Source organism: Urocitellus parryii, chromosome 7 (genome assembly GCF_045843805.1).
Source record: "Urocitellus parryii isolate mUroPar1 chromosome 7, mUroPar1.hap1, whole genome shotgun sequence".
NCBI lineage: Eukaryota > Metazoa > Chordata > Mammalia > Rodentia > Sciuridae > Urocitellus > Urocitellus parryii.
In genome coordinates, this window is record NC_135537.1 from 61,692,996 (window position 1) to 61,710,697 (window position 17,702).

The 17,702-nt window shown below is 35.9% G+C and overlaps 1 protein-coding gene across 1 annotated transcript in view; it reads right to left on the minus strand.

The window, feature by feature from the left end:
• Positions 1–17,702, minus strand: part of Tox (thymocyte selection associated high mobility group box) — a 297,744-nt gene that overhangs the window by 42,528 nt on the left and 237,514 nt on the right. The window contains exon 4 of the mRNA XM_026390809.2: positions 1,759–2,040. Within this exon, the coding sequence (XP_026246594.1) occupies positions 1,759–2,040 (282 nt within the window). The remainder of the gene's footprint in view (positions 1–1,758; positions 2,041–17,702) is intronic.

Consider the following 17,702-nt stretch of genomic DNA (forward strand, 5'->3'; position numbering starts at 1 on the left):
CATGGTTGTACAGCTGTTCTCGTATTCATCCTGGGATGTGTTTGAATCAGGTATGGGAAGATGGCAAAACAGAACTGATAGTCATGAAGAAAGAAGTTTAGACTCATAGATCACTCTGAATGAGGAGACGGCCTGCTACACAGGGCCACGCGGGGAAGCACTCAGGGCAATCAGGAGGTAGAAAGGAGACCAGGGCAGAGCATGGTCCAGAAAATCTGTTGGCAATTTTGTGGGAAGGAATAGGGAAGCAGGACAGGAGTGCTGAGTAAGTTTAGGATTGATAGCTTGAATAGTTTGGGCAGGTTCTGAGCTGGAGGGATGGTCCCCAGTTGTCAGATGCCTGACCCTGGGGTGACAGAGAGCAGGGGTAATACAGACTTGTGAGAGTGTGTTAAAGAAGATGGTAAGAAAGTGGGCTCTAGGTAGGTTGCTCTGTATAACAAAAGGGGGCTTCCCGGGGTGTCATCTGCTACCTCCAGGAATTAGCTAGCCATGCAAGGGGTAGTCTCCCCAGGATTAAGTCCTAAATGCCAGAGTACCAAGAAAACAGAACACAAGAAAATACAGTCATTATTGCAGTCTTGTCATCAGGCTAAAGAAATCTATGAATTGTGATTCACCTGGACCTTTAAAAGATTAGTGTAGCTATTAGAAATTAACCATATATCTCAGAGTCCCATAAGGTTACCTTTGGCATCAGGTTGACAGTTTCATTTACCAAAAATAAAATTCTCACAAAGGTGAAAAGAGAATAGAGAGGCTGACACTAATGACTATTAGTAAGATTTCTAAGGAAACAAAGAGGAGGAACACACAATGCTTATTTAATAGTGTTTTTTTTTTTCACAGTAACTAGGCACAAAAGTCCTTCTCATGGGGGTGAATTTGGGATGCTTGTCTGATGATTAAGGCAATAAAAATATTATTTTGGTGTTTTCAGGTGAAAACATGTTTTCATGCAGTCATTCAAAAAAGTTGCCTATAGTATTTTAGAGAACTAATTACCTTCTGCACCTAAGGTCTTAACCCATTTTCCTATCTAGATAACTATCTAGAGAACTAATTACCTTCTGCACCTATGGTCTTAACCCATTTTCCTATCTAGATAACTTGAAAAGAATGATACCACTGATGTTGGACATACAGAGGTAACCATATTGGAATGCGGATTACAAAAGATATAGCACAAAATGTTCAGGCATCTCTTTTTAAAAGAACCCATCTCTTACACCTGGCCCTTTCTTTCCTTGTCCTCAATATGAAATGGTTGGGTCAGGTGATCTTAAGGGTTTCAACTAACCATATTATAATACACACACACACACACACACACACACACACACACACTCACAGTCACATAGCCTTTTTTACCCCTGCAGGGCTGTTGCCTTCTTAAGATAAAATAGTTATGTTGAAATAGATGCTACTGAACAAGTATAAATTAGGCTTGAATTTGGAAGTTGAGTCCTGTAAGACTTATTCTGCCTTATTATGCAGACTAGTGCTTTTCATGGGTGGGAGCGACTTTTATGCTTAATACATCTGTATTGAAAGGGTAATTAGGAACCTGCAAGTGTAATTGGCCAGGCACATAGTTTAAGCCATTTGGTTTGAAACCTCATGCTTCATTAACCAAGTATATGTCTCCACCAAAATTTCTCATTTAAAGGATAGAGACTTGTGCCACCCAGAGGTCAAAGAAGATGACAAAATGGGTACTAAAAGTAACCATGGACCTTAAAAATAACCTGTTCATACCTTAGAGGTCTCATCGCCTTCATCTTCATGCACTGAACTGGATGGTGAAGGAGTGGCAGATTTGCTCCCTGGTGGAGAGGGTGAGTTGTGGGGAACATTGCTTCCTCCCATGTTCAAACCAAGCTGAGCACTCAGTTGGGATTGGTTGATGGTAGTCAACTGACCATGCTGCATCATTCCTGCCTGCTGCCTGATGTCTGCCGGCTGACCCCTGGGTCTCATGGCTGCCATCTGAGGATGGGAGCTATACTGAGTTCCTTCTGGGTTCCGAATATCTTGCATCTAAAATAAATAAATAAATAAATAAATAAATAAATAAATAAATAAATAAATAAATAAATAAATAAATTTCAGAATTATGTTTATGGCCCCTTCTCCCCAAAATAAATAGATAAATTCTGTAGATTCCAGGATGTCCTGTTGATCTATACACACATTAATTGTCTTTGTGGCACAATAATCTTGACAATATGTGACCTTAAAGAACATGAGGTTGGGGAAAGTGCTTGCCTAGTGTGCACAAGGCTCCACACCACAGAAAACAAATAAGCCAGATAAGAATCTGATAATTCAGTCAACATTACTTTTATTAGACTTTACAATCTTTTTGCATTAATGCCATGTAAACACATATCATTAATATGTGTATATGATTACAATTTAAGTTTCAGGATGTTGGAGCTTATGAGAATGTCTGTCCAAATTATACAATTGTTACTGATTATGGCATCACAGCAATTCACTCAATGCTATTTGAAAAATTCTGATCACTGGAGAAAGGTTTTGAGAGTTAATAAGCATACCATTGTTTTCAGTTTAATTCTTTATAGAATAACACTGACCAAAATGGTCTCCTAACTACCAGACTTAGAATGCCTACTGACTGGTATTAAGCAATTGATTAATTGACTATTGAAATGATTTGACTGCACAGTCAGATTTGAAAGTAAAGCTCTGAAATTTGCAAGGTCACTGTATTAATCCATTATGCTATCTGGGTCACTGCTTTTTTAGCCTTAATGAGACTCACTCTTGTAATTCAAGCAATGAATTTTGTCTCGGCAAGGATTAGAATTAAAAGCATTGGGGGATGAAGCGCTTAGCGTTATCTAGAGGTCAAATGCGTCGTGTAAGAGGAGTATGGTGGATTTCACTTAATGTTTCTCCAGCACTTTAAAACTTAAAATAATAGGGACTATTTCATGGTGCTTATAGACACAGCTCAGTTTTTTTTTTTTTTTTCATTCTGAGGGGACTTAGGGAACTCAGGTAGGTAGAGTGTTCTCAAGAGAGAAAAAAAGAAAACTTTGGGAAAGGAGCAGGAGTGAAGGAGTGAATGATTATATGGTTAAAATTACATGTTGGAACTGAAAAAATAAATTAGTGATTTATCTTTTTTTTATTATTTTATTATTTTATTTATTGGTTCACAACATTACAAAGCTCTTGACATATCATATTTCATACATTAGATTGAAGTGGGTTATGAACTCCCAATTAGTGATTTATCTTACTGTTTCATTAAAAAGAATCCCACATAGTGTCAGATGCTTAAAAATTACCTGTGTGCAAATGTTACTGTGACATGGAAATACTGTGAAGGTCAAATACGTAACCCGGTCACACTTTTTTTTTTTCCCCCTCACAGTTATAATATCATTTTCAACCAATGTTCTCAAGTCATTTCACCAATCTAGTAAGATCCATCTGAAAGTGGAATTGTGGCTGTTCTGAACTGGCAACAGCCCTGTATTCATTCTCAGTGACAGGTTTCCCACCTCCACTAGGAGATACTTTATTAGTCAGTTTCACCCACCCTTGAACCTTTCCCAGGTTTTATTTATTTATTTATTTATTTTCCTGCTGCATTTTCAGGCTCAGTTCTAGGTGCTGTAGACTTCTGGCTCTTCTTGGTGAAGCTTAGGCTAGCTTCATGGAATTGTAACTGCTGTCTTCCTAGTCCAAACCAAATTTTTTTTCAATAATCCAAACCAAATTCATGTGATCCTTCAAAAGTAGCCATAATTTTCCTTTTTATGAAATAATTCCCCCATTAAGCAGTAATTATGATTCAATGATACATGTTAGAGCTACAGCGCTATTAAGAAGACTCAGTCTATGGGAGAAGAAACTGAGGGATGAGGTGGGGAAATGTCGAGTATTTATTGCAATAAATATGTGTGAATACATGAGTAAAATCCAGAGAGGTTAAATGACTTGCCCCCAACCAGAGTTTGAGTTAAATCTGCATGTTCCAATTTGATTTGATAATTCCCACTGTATTAAGTAGCTGACTCAACATTTTAGGTATTCCAGAGCGAGGGTTATAGTCAATTAAAGATAATTAAAAACTCATTTTCAAATGTCGTCCACCCAAATCGGATTGTTTTATTTAGTCCATTCATATTGACTCCACTGACATTTACTGTTTTTACTTCTTAGATGTTCATATAACTTCTACAATTTAGTTTACCTCATGACACAGCTTTCACAGATATCTTGAATATTGTGCCATTGACAGAAGGTATCATAAAAATTAGCTCCACCTTTTGAAAATACAAAGAAGAGGTAGTAGACACTAAGTTTCTTTCTTTCATTTTCTTCAAGTTTACTCTGAAATGTCCTAAAATTATATTTATTATTTTCTTAGACTCTTAGCATGTAGAAAAGCTTTTGTTATGGGCATAGAATCATGGATTCCCATAAATGGACACTATCCTGTATAACACAGTCCTCTCTCCCAACCCAGTAAACAACGTAGCCTCTTCTCATCCATTCAAACTTACATATTCACAGAACAGATTTTACAGCTTTATAAATTAAAAGTGTTTACCAGCAAAATCATACTTTGACTAAACTATCTTTCCAAAAATATTTAACTACTTGATATGATTATTTTTCTTTCACATAAATCTCAAGCTACCAAACATGGACAATTTGTAGCAAATCTGTTTTAAGTCCACTTCATCTCATCCTCTCAGAAATCTTGTAGTTTTAACATGATATTATAAGGGATGATTTCTAAATTGATTTTCATAAGGAGTTTCCAGATTTAGACAAGTAAGAGTATTCTTCCAAAGGCTTAAAGCAATCTCCTTTTTATAGGACCTATATCTTCCCCTCTTTTGCAATATCTTCAATTGTTTTCTCATGTTAATTTGTGTTGAGGGTAAATGCCTGGAAGACTGAAACCAGAACTCTTGACCTTGTATAGGAGAGCAAGAGGTGGACATGACCATGGAGGAGCAAAGAATCAATTTGGATTAAGAATGGAGAAATGTTCAACAGGGAACTCTTCCCACTGACTCATCTTAATTCAAAATATCGTGTCACCAATGGTGGTAGATGAGGCAGACAGCAACTTTAACACTGCATCAAAGGATAATCTTTCTGTGTAGAGGGAGGAAGGCACAGATGAGAGAGAATCTCCGTCTCTTCAGCCCTCAGGTACACTTACAAACACTGGGACCTTCAAAACCCTTAGTGACATTTCTGAATCTGGAGGAGTATTTTCACTTTACCTTGCCTTCATGGGAGCTAGATCAGTATTAATCACTGCCTAATGTCTGATATGGGGAAAAAATAAGCTGGATGAGTCTGATGCCTGAAAATAAGAATTATTAGCTCATGAAAGTAAGGAAGTGTTTTGATTACTAGTTTTCTTCTAGAAAGGTATAGATTGACTATAGTTCCTTAATGTCAAATGGAAAATCTGAACTAGCAAGATATTATTTCCTCTTAGTCTCAATATTTTAAATTTATCATAAATAATTTACTTAGGTCATGCTTAGTAGCAACAGTTGTTCTGATTCTTCTGAACTCCTTTTCTGACTTCTTTTCTTTTTCCAATTTCCAACCCTAAATTACTCCCTAACATTCTGTTATGAGCCACCTTCTTTTCACCCAATTAATATTCATCATGATTTATTAATGGAGAATGCTCTAAAGAAAAATGTAGAGTTATGACTCAAACTCCAGGATTAATTCTGCAATTGTTTGCTGGACATTGTTACTTGGACATCACTCCTGCTGGAAAGATAAAAGAAGTTTTTCTTCTCAAACTTATTTTTATTTTATTTTTCGTGGTGCTGGGATTTGAACCCAGAGCATGCTAGGCAAGGGTACTACAACTGAACCACATCCACAGCCCTTCAAATCTATTTTTTCTACATGATGAATTTGTTGATAACATCTTCACTTTCCTTGTCACCTTTACTTAAAACATCCCAGTTCATTTTGGTCTCTTTCCTTTTCTACCAAAGTCGTGAGTTCTGTTGACTCTACTATTAAATATCAGTCCTTTCCACCCACCCCTCCTTCCAATTCTACTCATTCACCTATTTTACCTATTCACTTCCAATAACTGCTTATCTAAAAATAATATTTTCACATGTACCTTGAAGAGTGTTGCAAAATTAATCCTTATGAGCCATGGGCTCAAAAACTTTCCAATGTTATATGCATACCTATAAAATTAAATCAAAGCTCTTCAGTAGAACATGAAGGGATGGATCTAAGTAAACCTTATTCCTTATGACTGTCCTTCATGCATGCTTTGTTTAGCCAAACCAAATTAATTACTATTTTTTGATTATGTCTTTCACCCTTGATCATGTGTTTTCTTTTATGCTGTTTTTTCCCCTCACTCAATAACCATTTTCTGAGCATTTGCTATCTGAAATTTCTAAAAAGAGCGGAAGAATTCTTTACTGATTTGTGATTTTCCCAGTACTTTTGAGACTTTTGACATACCCATGTAGGTGGCTTTTTGCACAAGCCTATTGAGGAGGGGAAAGTTAAATGATTTTAGATAGCTCTATTAAAAGAGACCAAAGTAGAAATGAAATATGCTTATTTAAAATATGTATGCTTTTTACAAAACCATTCTACAATGCTATCTTGACATATTCAAACTCCAAAGGCACTTTAAAGTCAAGTTCAAAAGTCAGCTCATCTACAAAGCTCCAAACACTTTCTTATTCTGAACTGCCAAAGCATTTTCTTGTACTTTCTTTATGGGACACTGCTTTTTAAATTTCTAAGTTGAACATGTGTGTAACTTCTCAACAATCATTGCCTTGATTAGTTTACGGCTGAGACATTTTTTGATCCTTCAAGAGCTCTTTTCCTAGTTAAATGCTATTCCAAGTATTCAGAAAATATTTGCTATGTTAGTACATGATTGAAGACTATCAGGTAAACCTATTTTAACCAGTTTCATGATTTTTCTTTTTTTCCTGAAAACTTCATTAACATTAAGCACAAGCTGATTAATGTCTGTTTCCTTTTGTGATAGAAACACCAAATTGTTACTTGTGACACTATCATTTTGTGATAAGGAACATGACTCCAGTATTTAGCTGTCTGGCCAAGTGGTTGGCAAAAAGAGTCTATGTGTAGCCTCCCTTGTAGCTATGTATGGTCATATCACCATGAAATATAAGTGAAAATGTTGTATGGTATTTCCAAGAAGTCTCCATAAAGGGAAACTTTTTCCCCTTTTGCTCTTTTACTCTTCTTGCTAGCAAAAATGTATGGTAAAGATTAGGGATTGGAAAATGCCCTAGACCAAAAGGCAGCTCTCTAAGGATGCTGGAAAAACAAGAAGAAAAAGACTTAAGGGTCTGGTTATCATGTAAGCAGGACAATGTATGTAGTATAGGAGTCTATTTTTACAGATTGATTGTCATTGATGTTTTCTGTTATATGCAGCTGAATATAATCTTTTTTATTGGTTGTTCAAAACATTACAAAGCTCTTGACATAAATGTTAAAGATTATAAACTCAAAAAAGTAGGGAGAAAAACTCCTTTCTTTTACCACTGTAGCCCTAGCAGAGATCTTGTAGCAGAGGTCTTGGCACACAGTAGGTACTCAACACATATTTCTTGAGTTACACTAAAAAGATGTTTTGACAACATGCATTTGGAATTGATGTTGGCTGCACAGAAATAGTAGAATAAATCTTTTGATCTCTTGGGAACTTTGTTTGCTAAATTCTAGAGTTCAGATGACTCAAAGACAATTACTAATGTGTGTATTTCTCATTTTGTTTATATTCAAGCCAAGTGAACTTCATATTGTCTTGGCTGAAAGTCTTGCATGTAATTGGCATTTTAGTTTAAGTGGCTCTTTATATTCATCTCCCCATTTGGAAAATTCAGTCCATTTTTAAAATGGGTGCTACATTTCAGTGTTTTAAAACCATATCTGTTTCCTCAAATTATCCAGATTGCTCTTGAAGACCAATATTTTTCTCTACTTATGGGAGTAAAAAAAAATGTCCATTAAAATAATGGAGAAGGATTATAATGAAGAGGAAATTTCAATCGAGTTCCTTCAAAACCTTTTTCCAATTAATGGAAAACAAAACTTTCACTCAAATCAATTAAGAAACCAAAGCAGACATCATATATTCCTCCTCATGACCCAGAGTACAACCAATTCTTGATGCTAATACCATATTCCCTGTTCCTTTTTGTATCTATATCTTAAGAGTACCAGGTGGAGAATGGAGCTCAAGTGGAAAAATTTACACACAGTACTTGATACATATTTCAGCATGTGTTTTCCCTGTATTTTCCTTGAAAAGGAAAAAAAATACCCATGTTGTGGATTATTATTTTTGAAAATAAATATTTTGGTATAACTGTAATACCCCTCCAAAAAAATCTTTGCAGTGATGTTAGCAGGATTAGTGACTAAATATGTTGACATTGCAGGCTTCAATGTTACAAGAACAACGAAAGGTCTGCCTGTTGGTATTGAAAGCCATGTGTGTTTCACAATCCTCGAGTCTGCGCAGTTCCTTCGAATATCAGCATCCTTCCAGGTCCAACGTGCAAGCCTTGAAAGCTATCATTATCTCTGCCTCTAGCAGACAATCTATATCAAAACAGTTGTACACATAAAACTCTAACGACGCCTTGGCTCTCTCTGCTCTGATCCAGCTGTTTGAGTGAATAGCAGTTGGTGAACAGAGCGCTGGAACAGGGGTAGCCCTGAGGCCTTATTTGCTAATGTGGATCACCAGCTGCTGCTTTCTGTGGTCTAGGCAGGCGACGCCTGGAAGTTTGCCAGATGCAGCAGGAGCAAGAGAACGTTAAGAATCTCTGAAGCCCTTGCGTTTACCCCTGTCTGTCAGCATTTGACACCCTTCACTGTAGAGTGCTTTCCCCAGGGCGATGAGGAGACCCTGCTGGCTTTGGCTGTGACAAGTGCTTGTTCTTGGTTCCTTTTATATACACTATCAAACACATACCATTCTTAGCATCTGAAGAAAAACTTCTGAGCCTTGCTCCGGGTTGTCCATGCAACCTTGCATGATTAATTAGGGCAGGAAGGCAAAACGATTTCATTTTTTTTTCCTTACGAATAATGCACTCCAAGAAGTCTATGAGAAGAATCTAAATGCTGATATTATTTAAGCCCCTAATTTGATTACACATTTTTCCAGGAATTCAATTAATATGGAAATGTATATGCCAGAACAAATGTGTGGGTAAATTTAATAATCAAATTTTATTTATTATTTTCCTAAATGCATTTCAGAGAGAGCTTAATTATTTGTTTTCTAAACAAATTAAATAAATTGTCTTTATGTGATCTCCTTGTGAGATCTATTTATTATTTAGAAATATGTACTTTAAATAAACTTTAAAATTTTTGCTATTAGGCTTTTGATATTGAACATTGATAATGACAAAAAAAAAATTAGGAAAAATCTGAAAATATGCCCGTGGGCAGCACATGCTGTCTTTTTTAAAGATTTAGAAAAGTATTTACTTTTCTTTTCCTTTTCTTCCTTTGCTAAACAAAAGTGAGACATTTTTGTGAAAATATATTTTTTATCTTCAACATTTTATAAATCGGAATAACTTGATTTCAACTTCGTTATTTCCAAAACCAAAACTGACTTTGAATTTAACATTTGGAATCTTTACTTTTCTTTCAAAAGACAACAGAAACAAGTAGGGGTCAGATTTATTTATAGTAAGCAAAAATTGAGTATTCGTAGTTTAGTTAGGGTAACTAGCCATTATAAAACTATCACTGGAAAGCAAGAATTCCCGAGCACAATTCATTAGACATTTGCACATAGATAGCCAATGCTTTTTAGAATCACCACCCCTAGGGAAGATTAAAACTGCCTCAAGAAACAAACCTCCAAGTCCACATGAACTTCCACAATGCCCAGCCCTTTTCCTCTTTTAGACCATGGTTTCTCCCTCACAGTGGCCTCTTCCACGAAAGGTACCCCAAGCACTGAAAGGATTTGGTATGCTCAAAAGATTTGGAAATAGCTGAAAATCTCAAAAGCTAAAAACTATTTCACCAATTTTGTTTTTAACTCTAATCTCCTAGAAATGAGCCAAATACCAGAAATTTGAAGAGAAGTAAGCAACAGAGGCCAGGAGAACCCTCAGCATCCTGAGCACCCTCACCTGGCCCTGGCTCTCCTCTCCAAAACTTGACTTCTGTTCCTGCCTCACCCAGCAAACCCAAGAAGAAGTGTCTTAGAGGTTCTAGATTCATTCTAGCTATCCAGACTCATTTTTATCCACAATCGAGAAAGCATTCTTACTCCATTTTCTTTTCTGGTCCTTTTCTTCCTTTGCTACATGGGAGGTGGTGTGTCCCAATAGAGGGAACCCACCTCACAACATCGGGCTTCCTCTGTTGCTAACAAGTTGTCTTAACTGATTTGTCTCTTATTTGCCACCTTTGAAACATGGGGATAATCTTTCAACAACAAATATTGCGTTCCTACTATGTCGTGGCACTGTTCTAGGTACGGGGCTAAGGGACAGTGACCAAGCAGACCCAAATCCTTGCCCTTTGCAGTTGAGTTTCTAGTGGGACAAACAGAAAATATACTAAATAAATATTGTATGTCATTTGGTTGATAGTGATAATTTTCTGAAAGACAAAGAGGAGAGATGGCTTTAAACGTTTGCCTTAAAGTATCATTACAAGGACTGAGATAAGGACTATGAAGGGTTTTCTTAAAAATAAACTTGTTTTTGTGGTTGTGGTTCATGCTGATGTTTTATCTGCTGTTAACATCCTTGTGTTGCTTTCTGTGACTAGTTCTAGTTCATGGGGAGCCGCTGACACAATCATGATCAAGCATTTTAGCAGCCAAAAGCTTGAACCTGTGGTGGCCTTCCGTGGGATAAGAGGAGCAGTTTATGTCACAGTGCAGAGGATTTCACCATGAGAAAGTAACTAGGCTCAATAAAGGCTGAAGTTAAAATCTGGGGTTTTATAGCCTGATTAAGGCTAATAGGCAACTGGTAGATACAAGGCTCAAAAAAAAATGTGATGTATAAAATGGTCTTCCAATTTATATGACAGAATTCTCTTGCGTAAATTCTGTACACATAACCTCTCCTTTGGATCACCACTTTGGGCAGGAGGTTATGGAGTATGTTGATACTTTAAGCTGTACGATTATGGTTTTGACCCACAGCAAGCCACCTGACTTCTAAATGCTTCATGCCAATCGTATTTTGTCTGCTGTTGTGATTTTTAAACTATTAGTGTCAATATTACCAAGCTTGATACACTGTGCTTCAGTTGACCTTCAAAATGGCTCCTTTGCCTGGCAAAAATAAAGGAAACATGCAAATAGGCAACAGGTAAAGTTGACTTATGCTAATCAATGGCAGGACCAGGTGAGTGTGTCCAGGGTGGGGAAAGGGGGATCATAGGCTAGAGTTTTGTCTTGTCTAAAGGGTTTGGGATATCATGTAGTTCACCTTCTGGTTTCTAAAACATCTGAATTAGTAGTTCCTACAAAGCTGCACATCTCTGTGAATAGGAGTCTATGAATCTGCTCTGGGTCTACCTTTGATTGGAATCCATGAAACCCTGAAATTTTATAGAGCATAACTTTTGCATCTGTATGCAAAGTGTCAACAGTGATTTGCTCACAAGGGGCTATCATCTTATATTAAAATTGTATTCAAACACAGCAATGTCTGTTCTCATCTCTTTCACTTTGATGTGCCCATGAGAAGAGACTGAATATTGCACCTTATGTCCAGAGTACTTTCAAAGGATTGTGTGCATTGGAACAAAAGGAATGGATTGGAATGGCAGGTGACAAGAAAATGGGGAAGTCCCCTGAAATATGCCCTTTGGAAGTTGTGGTTTAACTACCAGAGCTAGCTCCATATATTTATAGCAGCACAAGGCAGCCAAAATGGTTTTTCAAACTATATTTAAACCTGAGAATTTAACTTGCTTTCTCATACTTTCCTCTGGAATGTTAATAGGATGCTAGTAAAATTGGAGATGTCAAGTGGAATATTGACTTCTTCACATCAGTTCAGAATAGTGATATTTGAGTTCATTTGGAAGCTCTTAAATTATTAGATACACATGACATTCAGCTTAAAAGTACATTTCTAGAAGCAAATTAAAACCTTACATTCTGCTTCCACCAGACAGTTTCCCTATGCAGAATATTTGTACGCCCCCAACTTATTGGAGACTTGAAGTGAAATTTTAAATTAGTATTTAAAAGTACAATTTTAAATTAGTATTTTATTATGGAAATAATCCTTTTAATAATATATTATGAAACATTAAAATAGCATGAAACCAAGATAAGGAAAGGCTAGAAATCTTGTTCTACTGAGCTTGGTATTAATAACTTGGGAAAATCAGTCTGGGAAAATTACAAAGTGGTTCAGTTCCTTTAAAGTGTCTGACTCTGTAAGTGACCTTAAGCTCCTTTAAAACAATTACAGATTCAAATATTTGTCTGCCAAAATTTTATAGCCTGTTAGATAATGGGATGAATGTGGTTATATACAGTTCCTATATTTCTGAGTATACCTAATTTCGTTAACATTAACAGTATTCACTCATTTATGCTTTTAGACACTTTGAGTCATATAAGGTCAAGGTCTCAAAACTAATCATAAAAACTACTGACTGCTATTCATGCTAATATAATAACCCTTTCTTTAAAACAACTGCCAATAAATTTCATTATAAAAAGTTATTAAAAGGGTTAAAAACCTATTAAATGTCAAAGAATTTGCCTGACTCAAACTTCTAATAAAGGAAAGAGAATAGGCTTTCTTTCTGAATTATTTAAATCTTTACTGACTGTGCACTGAACCATGAAATTAGAAAAGTGTTATTAGAAGTGTTCTCTGGTTTTTATAAAAGTTGGAGCCCAGAATGTATCAAGTCACAGTCTTTAACAAGACTAGTTAAAGCAGTAGGTTTTTAATCCTAAATACATGGCTTCTACTGATATAAAGGTTATAATTAAAACTCTATCCTGTAACTTGGTGATAATAAAATTATTATTACAGAAGCACACATGTTCATTTAGAATATATGAGCTACATGTTCTAATTTTAATTTGGCCAAATATCTTTTTTTGGAGCTTTCAATGTCCACTAACATAGACCCTCTCATCCAATAATTAGGTTTTAATAATGGCTAATTTAAAAACATTAATGTTAATAATCTGAATTATCCATCATTTACAGGTTTAACACCTACTGAATGTACATTGAAATTTGATAATCATGGCCTAAAGAGTTAAAAAATTCATAATTCTGTATTATAATCATCTGTGGTGGATGGCAACAATAAATTTGGTTATCAATTATTATTATAAAAATAGCAAATTTATCTTTCACAGTTTAAATCCATTTGGCCAGCAAACTACATTTAGCACAACCAATTTCAACTGGTGTTTAACTGACAGGTTAGTACCGATAGACCAGTCTCCTCAGCCGTTCATTCTCATCTTTTGATGATCCTGGTTTCAAGTTCTTTCATTTATAATATTTCATACTTAGTATATCTCACTTGATATACTAAGCACAGGGCTAAGAAATTTACATGCAATGCCCTGCCTATTAAGCTCTCACAATAGCCAGGTGAGAATGTTCCTGTCATCAGGGTCACTCTTACCTATGAGGGACCAGTAAGTGGATCAGGTGGATCAGTTTGAATGTGTCCTAGGATGCCTGATCTTGAAAGCATACCCCAAAGCCATGACTCCTGTATTATTAACCTAGTGTAAGCTCTCAATGTTTTAGATGTCCTTTTAACAAAAGATGGTTGGAAGGGCTGGAGAAGATGCAGCTTGAACCCAGAATGACTAAACAGGAAGGTGATGTATGTACAGATTGATTATAACCTTCTGGATGTGTTCCTTGCCATGACAAGGAATCAAGTTTATCCTTGATTCCTTGGAAAGGAAATTCAACTTAAAATTTTTTTAGTGAACATTTACTCTGTGCTTGGTATTAGGGGAAACCTCAGGAGAAATAAAGGCAGATAATACTGCTCCTATGTTCAAGGACTCACGGGCAGGCAAATGTATCATGATACAAGGCAGGTTGCTGTAACCAAAAATACACTACTTTAGAATTTCAGAGAATGTTGCTGCAGTGAGTCTGTCTGAGTCACATTGAACTACAATGAGCATCACTTAGGATACAGAATGCTTTTTAACCCAGGAAGACATATAAAGAATGGGAACGAGGAGAGTTTAACCCTGGAAGCAATGCAACACTCCACACTCCGCGCACACACTCTGCGACACTCCACATTCCGATTATTGGCCAGTTGGAATTTATCTGTTACAGTCTCATAAAAGTAATGATTTATCTTAGAGATATGAAATAAAGTGAAAGAAAAGTATCAGGGCCTTTTCTAATTCAAAGAAGAAAAGTAAAGAATGATATTCAAGTAATTATTTTAAATCTTAAATATTCAACATATCATCAAACTATATTTTTAAACTTGCGATGAGAGAAATCTGCCAGTTTGATTTCCATTTAGCAATTAGCAATTTTGATTGTCAAGTGTTTCATCCTGGTTTTAAGACTATGTTCTGAAGTAGAAAGTTGTTCTGAGAGAAACCCCCAAATAAAAAATACACTAACATTCGATGCTACCTGAACAGAAGGACCATTTCACCAGTGCCTAAACAGGGGTCTTAATGTTTCAAAAATAGCTCAGGATTTTTCATTGGGTCTTTAAAAACCTTTATGGGCACAGCAACTATCGTCATGTTTACCTGGATCCTTACAGTATGAACTTCATTAGGTAAAAATGTTGCCACATAAATTATGCTTTTCTAGAATGACTGCCTCAAGCATTTTGGTCACAACCTTTCTTTATATTGCCTGCCTTGTCAACCAGTGACCTCCACTTGCTGGTGAAGCTTGTAATCCAGAGGGAAGAAGAAAAGCAGAATGCTCAGGGAAAGTAGAGCACAGGAGTCTCACTCTAGGTCCAAATCAGGCTCGTGAATTCATGATTTGCAAGCTTACAAACTTTGCCACAGGGAGGAAAAAGAGCCAGGCATTCGGATGCACACCGCCTGCAATCCCAGCCACTCAGGAGACTGAGGCACAAGGAAAGTAAATTGAAGGCCAGCCTGGATAACTAAGTGAGTGCCTGTCTCAAAACAAAAAAAAAAAATTAAAAGGACTGGTGATGTAGCTCCATGGTAGAGTGTCCCTGAGTTCAATTCCTAGTAGGGAGTTCAATTCCTAGTGGGGAGGAAAGGGAAAAAGTGCTTGAAAACAGATTTGTGGTGAGAAATAAACAAGTAGATACTGTTTGCTGGATGTTCATGGATTGATGAGATGGTATTAGGAAATTTTAATGGAAAGGAGAGCTTTCCATACATATTATACTCAATTTAGATGAAGACAACTTTTTAGATTTAATCATTAGATATTATCTTTCCTGATCCCACTGGAGAACTTACCTTAGACACAGCCTAACCTGAAGGAACCAATTTGTGTGCCATTCTAAACTTTTGAAATGGTCTAGGAGGTCTATTATCAAACAGGAGGGTGATGTATGTACAGGTTGATTATAACCTTCTGGATGTGTTCCTTGCCATTACTGGGAGACTATCTTTGAATAAGAATTCAATTAAGTTTCAACTAGGTTAGCTCTGAATATTCATGCCACTAATCTGGATGCCATAATTTTGATAAGATGTCCAAACATTTCTAGTCCTTTTTCATTTAATTTAAATTTGGTATCCTAGTATTTTTTTTTCAAATATTGTTGAAAACTGTTCTAGAATGCATACTTTTCATATATCTTAATGATTTCAGGAACGTCATTTTTCCCTCTTAGTTATTTTGCTGTTTTGTGTTTGTGGAATGTGGAACAAACTGGATTGAATTGTCTGTATATTGATCTATGGACACATCCTTCTTATTAAATGTGTTTCTAGTTTTTAATGTGCTATGCAGAAAAAAATAAAGGAAAAAAGAAATATAAATGATAGACTAGTGAGACACTTGTTGGGTTGTACTCTTTTTTTTTAAGAGAGAGAGAGAGAGAATTTCTTAATATTTTTTTTTTTCAGTTTTCGGTGGACACAACATCTGTATTTTATTTTTATATGGTGCTGAGGATCAACATCAGTGCCCCGCGCATGCCAGGTGAGCACACTACTGCTTGAGAGACATCCCCAGCCCAGGTTGCACTCTTAATAGATAACTTTTGTTAAGAACAATGTTCCATTTATTACTTTAATACCTTTTTAAAAGAAACTTATTAATAACTTTGGCAAAGAGAACTGTTATCACTTTAGCTAAAGCCTAAAGACCTATTTGAGGTTAAATCATTGTGCTGCACTAACAGTACTATTTAAACAATAAAATTCTGTACCGAGAGTACATTTGGCTATATAGAAGACTCTACTCGAATTTGGCTGTATAGAGATTGCTATATGGAAGGTGACTTACTGACATATTCATCAAGCACTGGTTAAAAAATACAGTCCCACAGGAGCAGAGTTCTGTATTTTGCAAAGGGTGAATTATTTTGGGATTTGCATATCTATAAGACTGAAAAGTCCCAGACATTGCAATGCCAGGAAAAGAAAAATAGCAGCATTATTTATTACTAAAACTTAATTGCAACAAAGTAACAGATAGGAATCCCTGTTTTATTAGAATTTACTTTTGGACACAAACTTTTATGCTTTCTATCCTTTCATAAGCAATAAAATGAGATTTTAACTTAGGTAGATTTTTCCAAAATGATAACTTGGCCTCCTGAAAAAAATGTTAGTTGGCAGAAGAATGGTATTTAGGATAGAATGAGACTCTGACCATTTGGGCATGTATATATTGATACTTGCAACTCTGCTGTTCCCTTATTCTCTGATCATAAATTAATCCAAATATCAATGTCAAATTGAGAGGCTTTTTAAAAGAATGTTAAATATGTTTGCTACTACAAGGCAAGATCTTTCTTGCAAGTTATGAAAAATGTACTTTGCTCATGGGTAAAATGTGGTTTAATGATATGGAAATAAGTTCACAGTTCCTCTGTATTGTATTTACAATTTTGCATCAAAAACATATTTAATATCTCTAGCATTATTATATGACCACAAGATGACAGCTCCAATAAATGAGGAAAATCTCAATTACATTGATCAACTGAAGGAAAGAGAAAAACTCATACCATTAAAGTTTAGAGCCTATTATAAGGGAACAAGAAAGAATATCTACCCAGCAGTTTTTAAATTTAATACCATCTGATCATTTTTCTACATCTACACTTACAAAAGCTAATAGAATTTTCCAGTCATAATTTATTTTCTGAAGAAAAATACGTGCTCTTGGGAAAGGCAAAAGTCAGAACTTTTTGGAAAAGTGCACTATATTTTATTTCCCCTTTTATAGTTTAGGGGTATTTTAGCTGAAACCTATAAACACTTATATTTTAATGTTTTCCTTTTTTTAAAAAATGAAATAGGGAAGTCACTTGTGGGTGGGGGGGTATGTTCCTTGCTTACCACTTCTCTCAATTTTTCTTGGCTGCTGCTGAAGGTTGACACTCACAGATGCTGGGCTAGATTTGCAGGTGGGGATTGGAGGAACTTTAGTCTTACTCAAGGGCAACCTCCTTGGAGAGATTTTACCTGA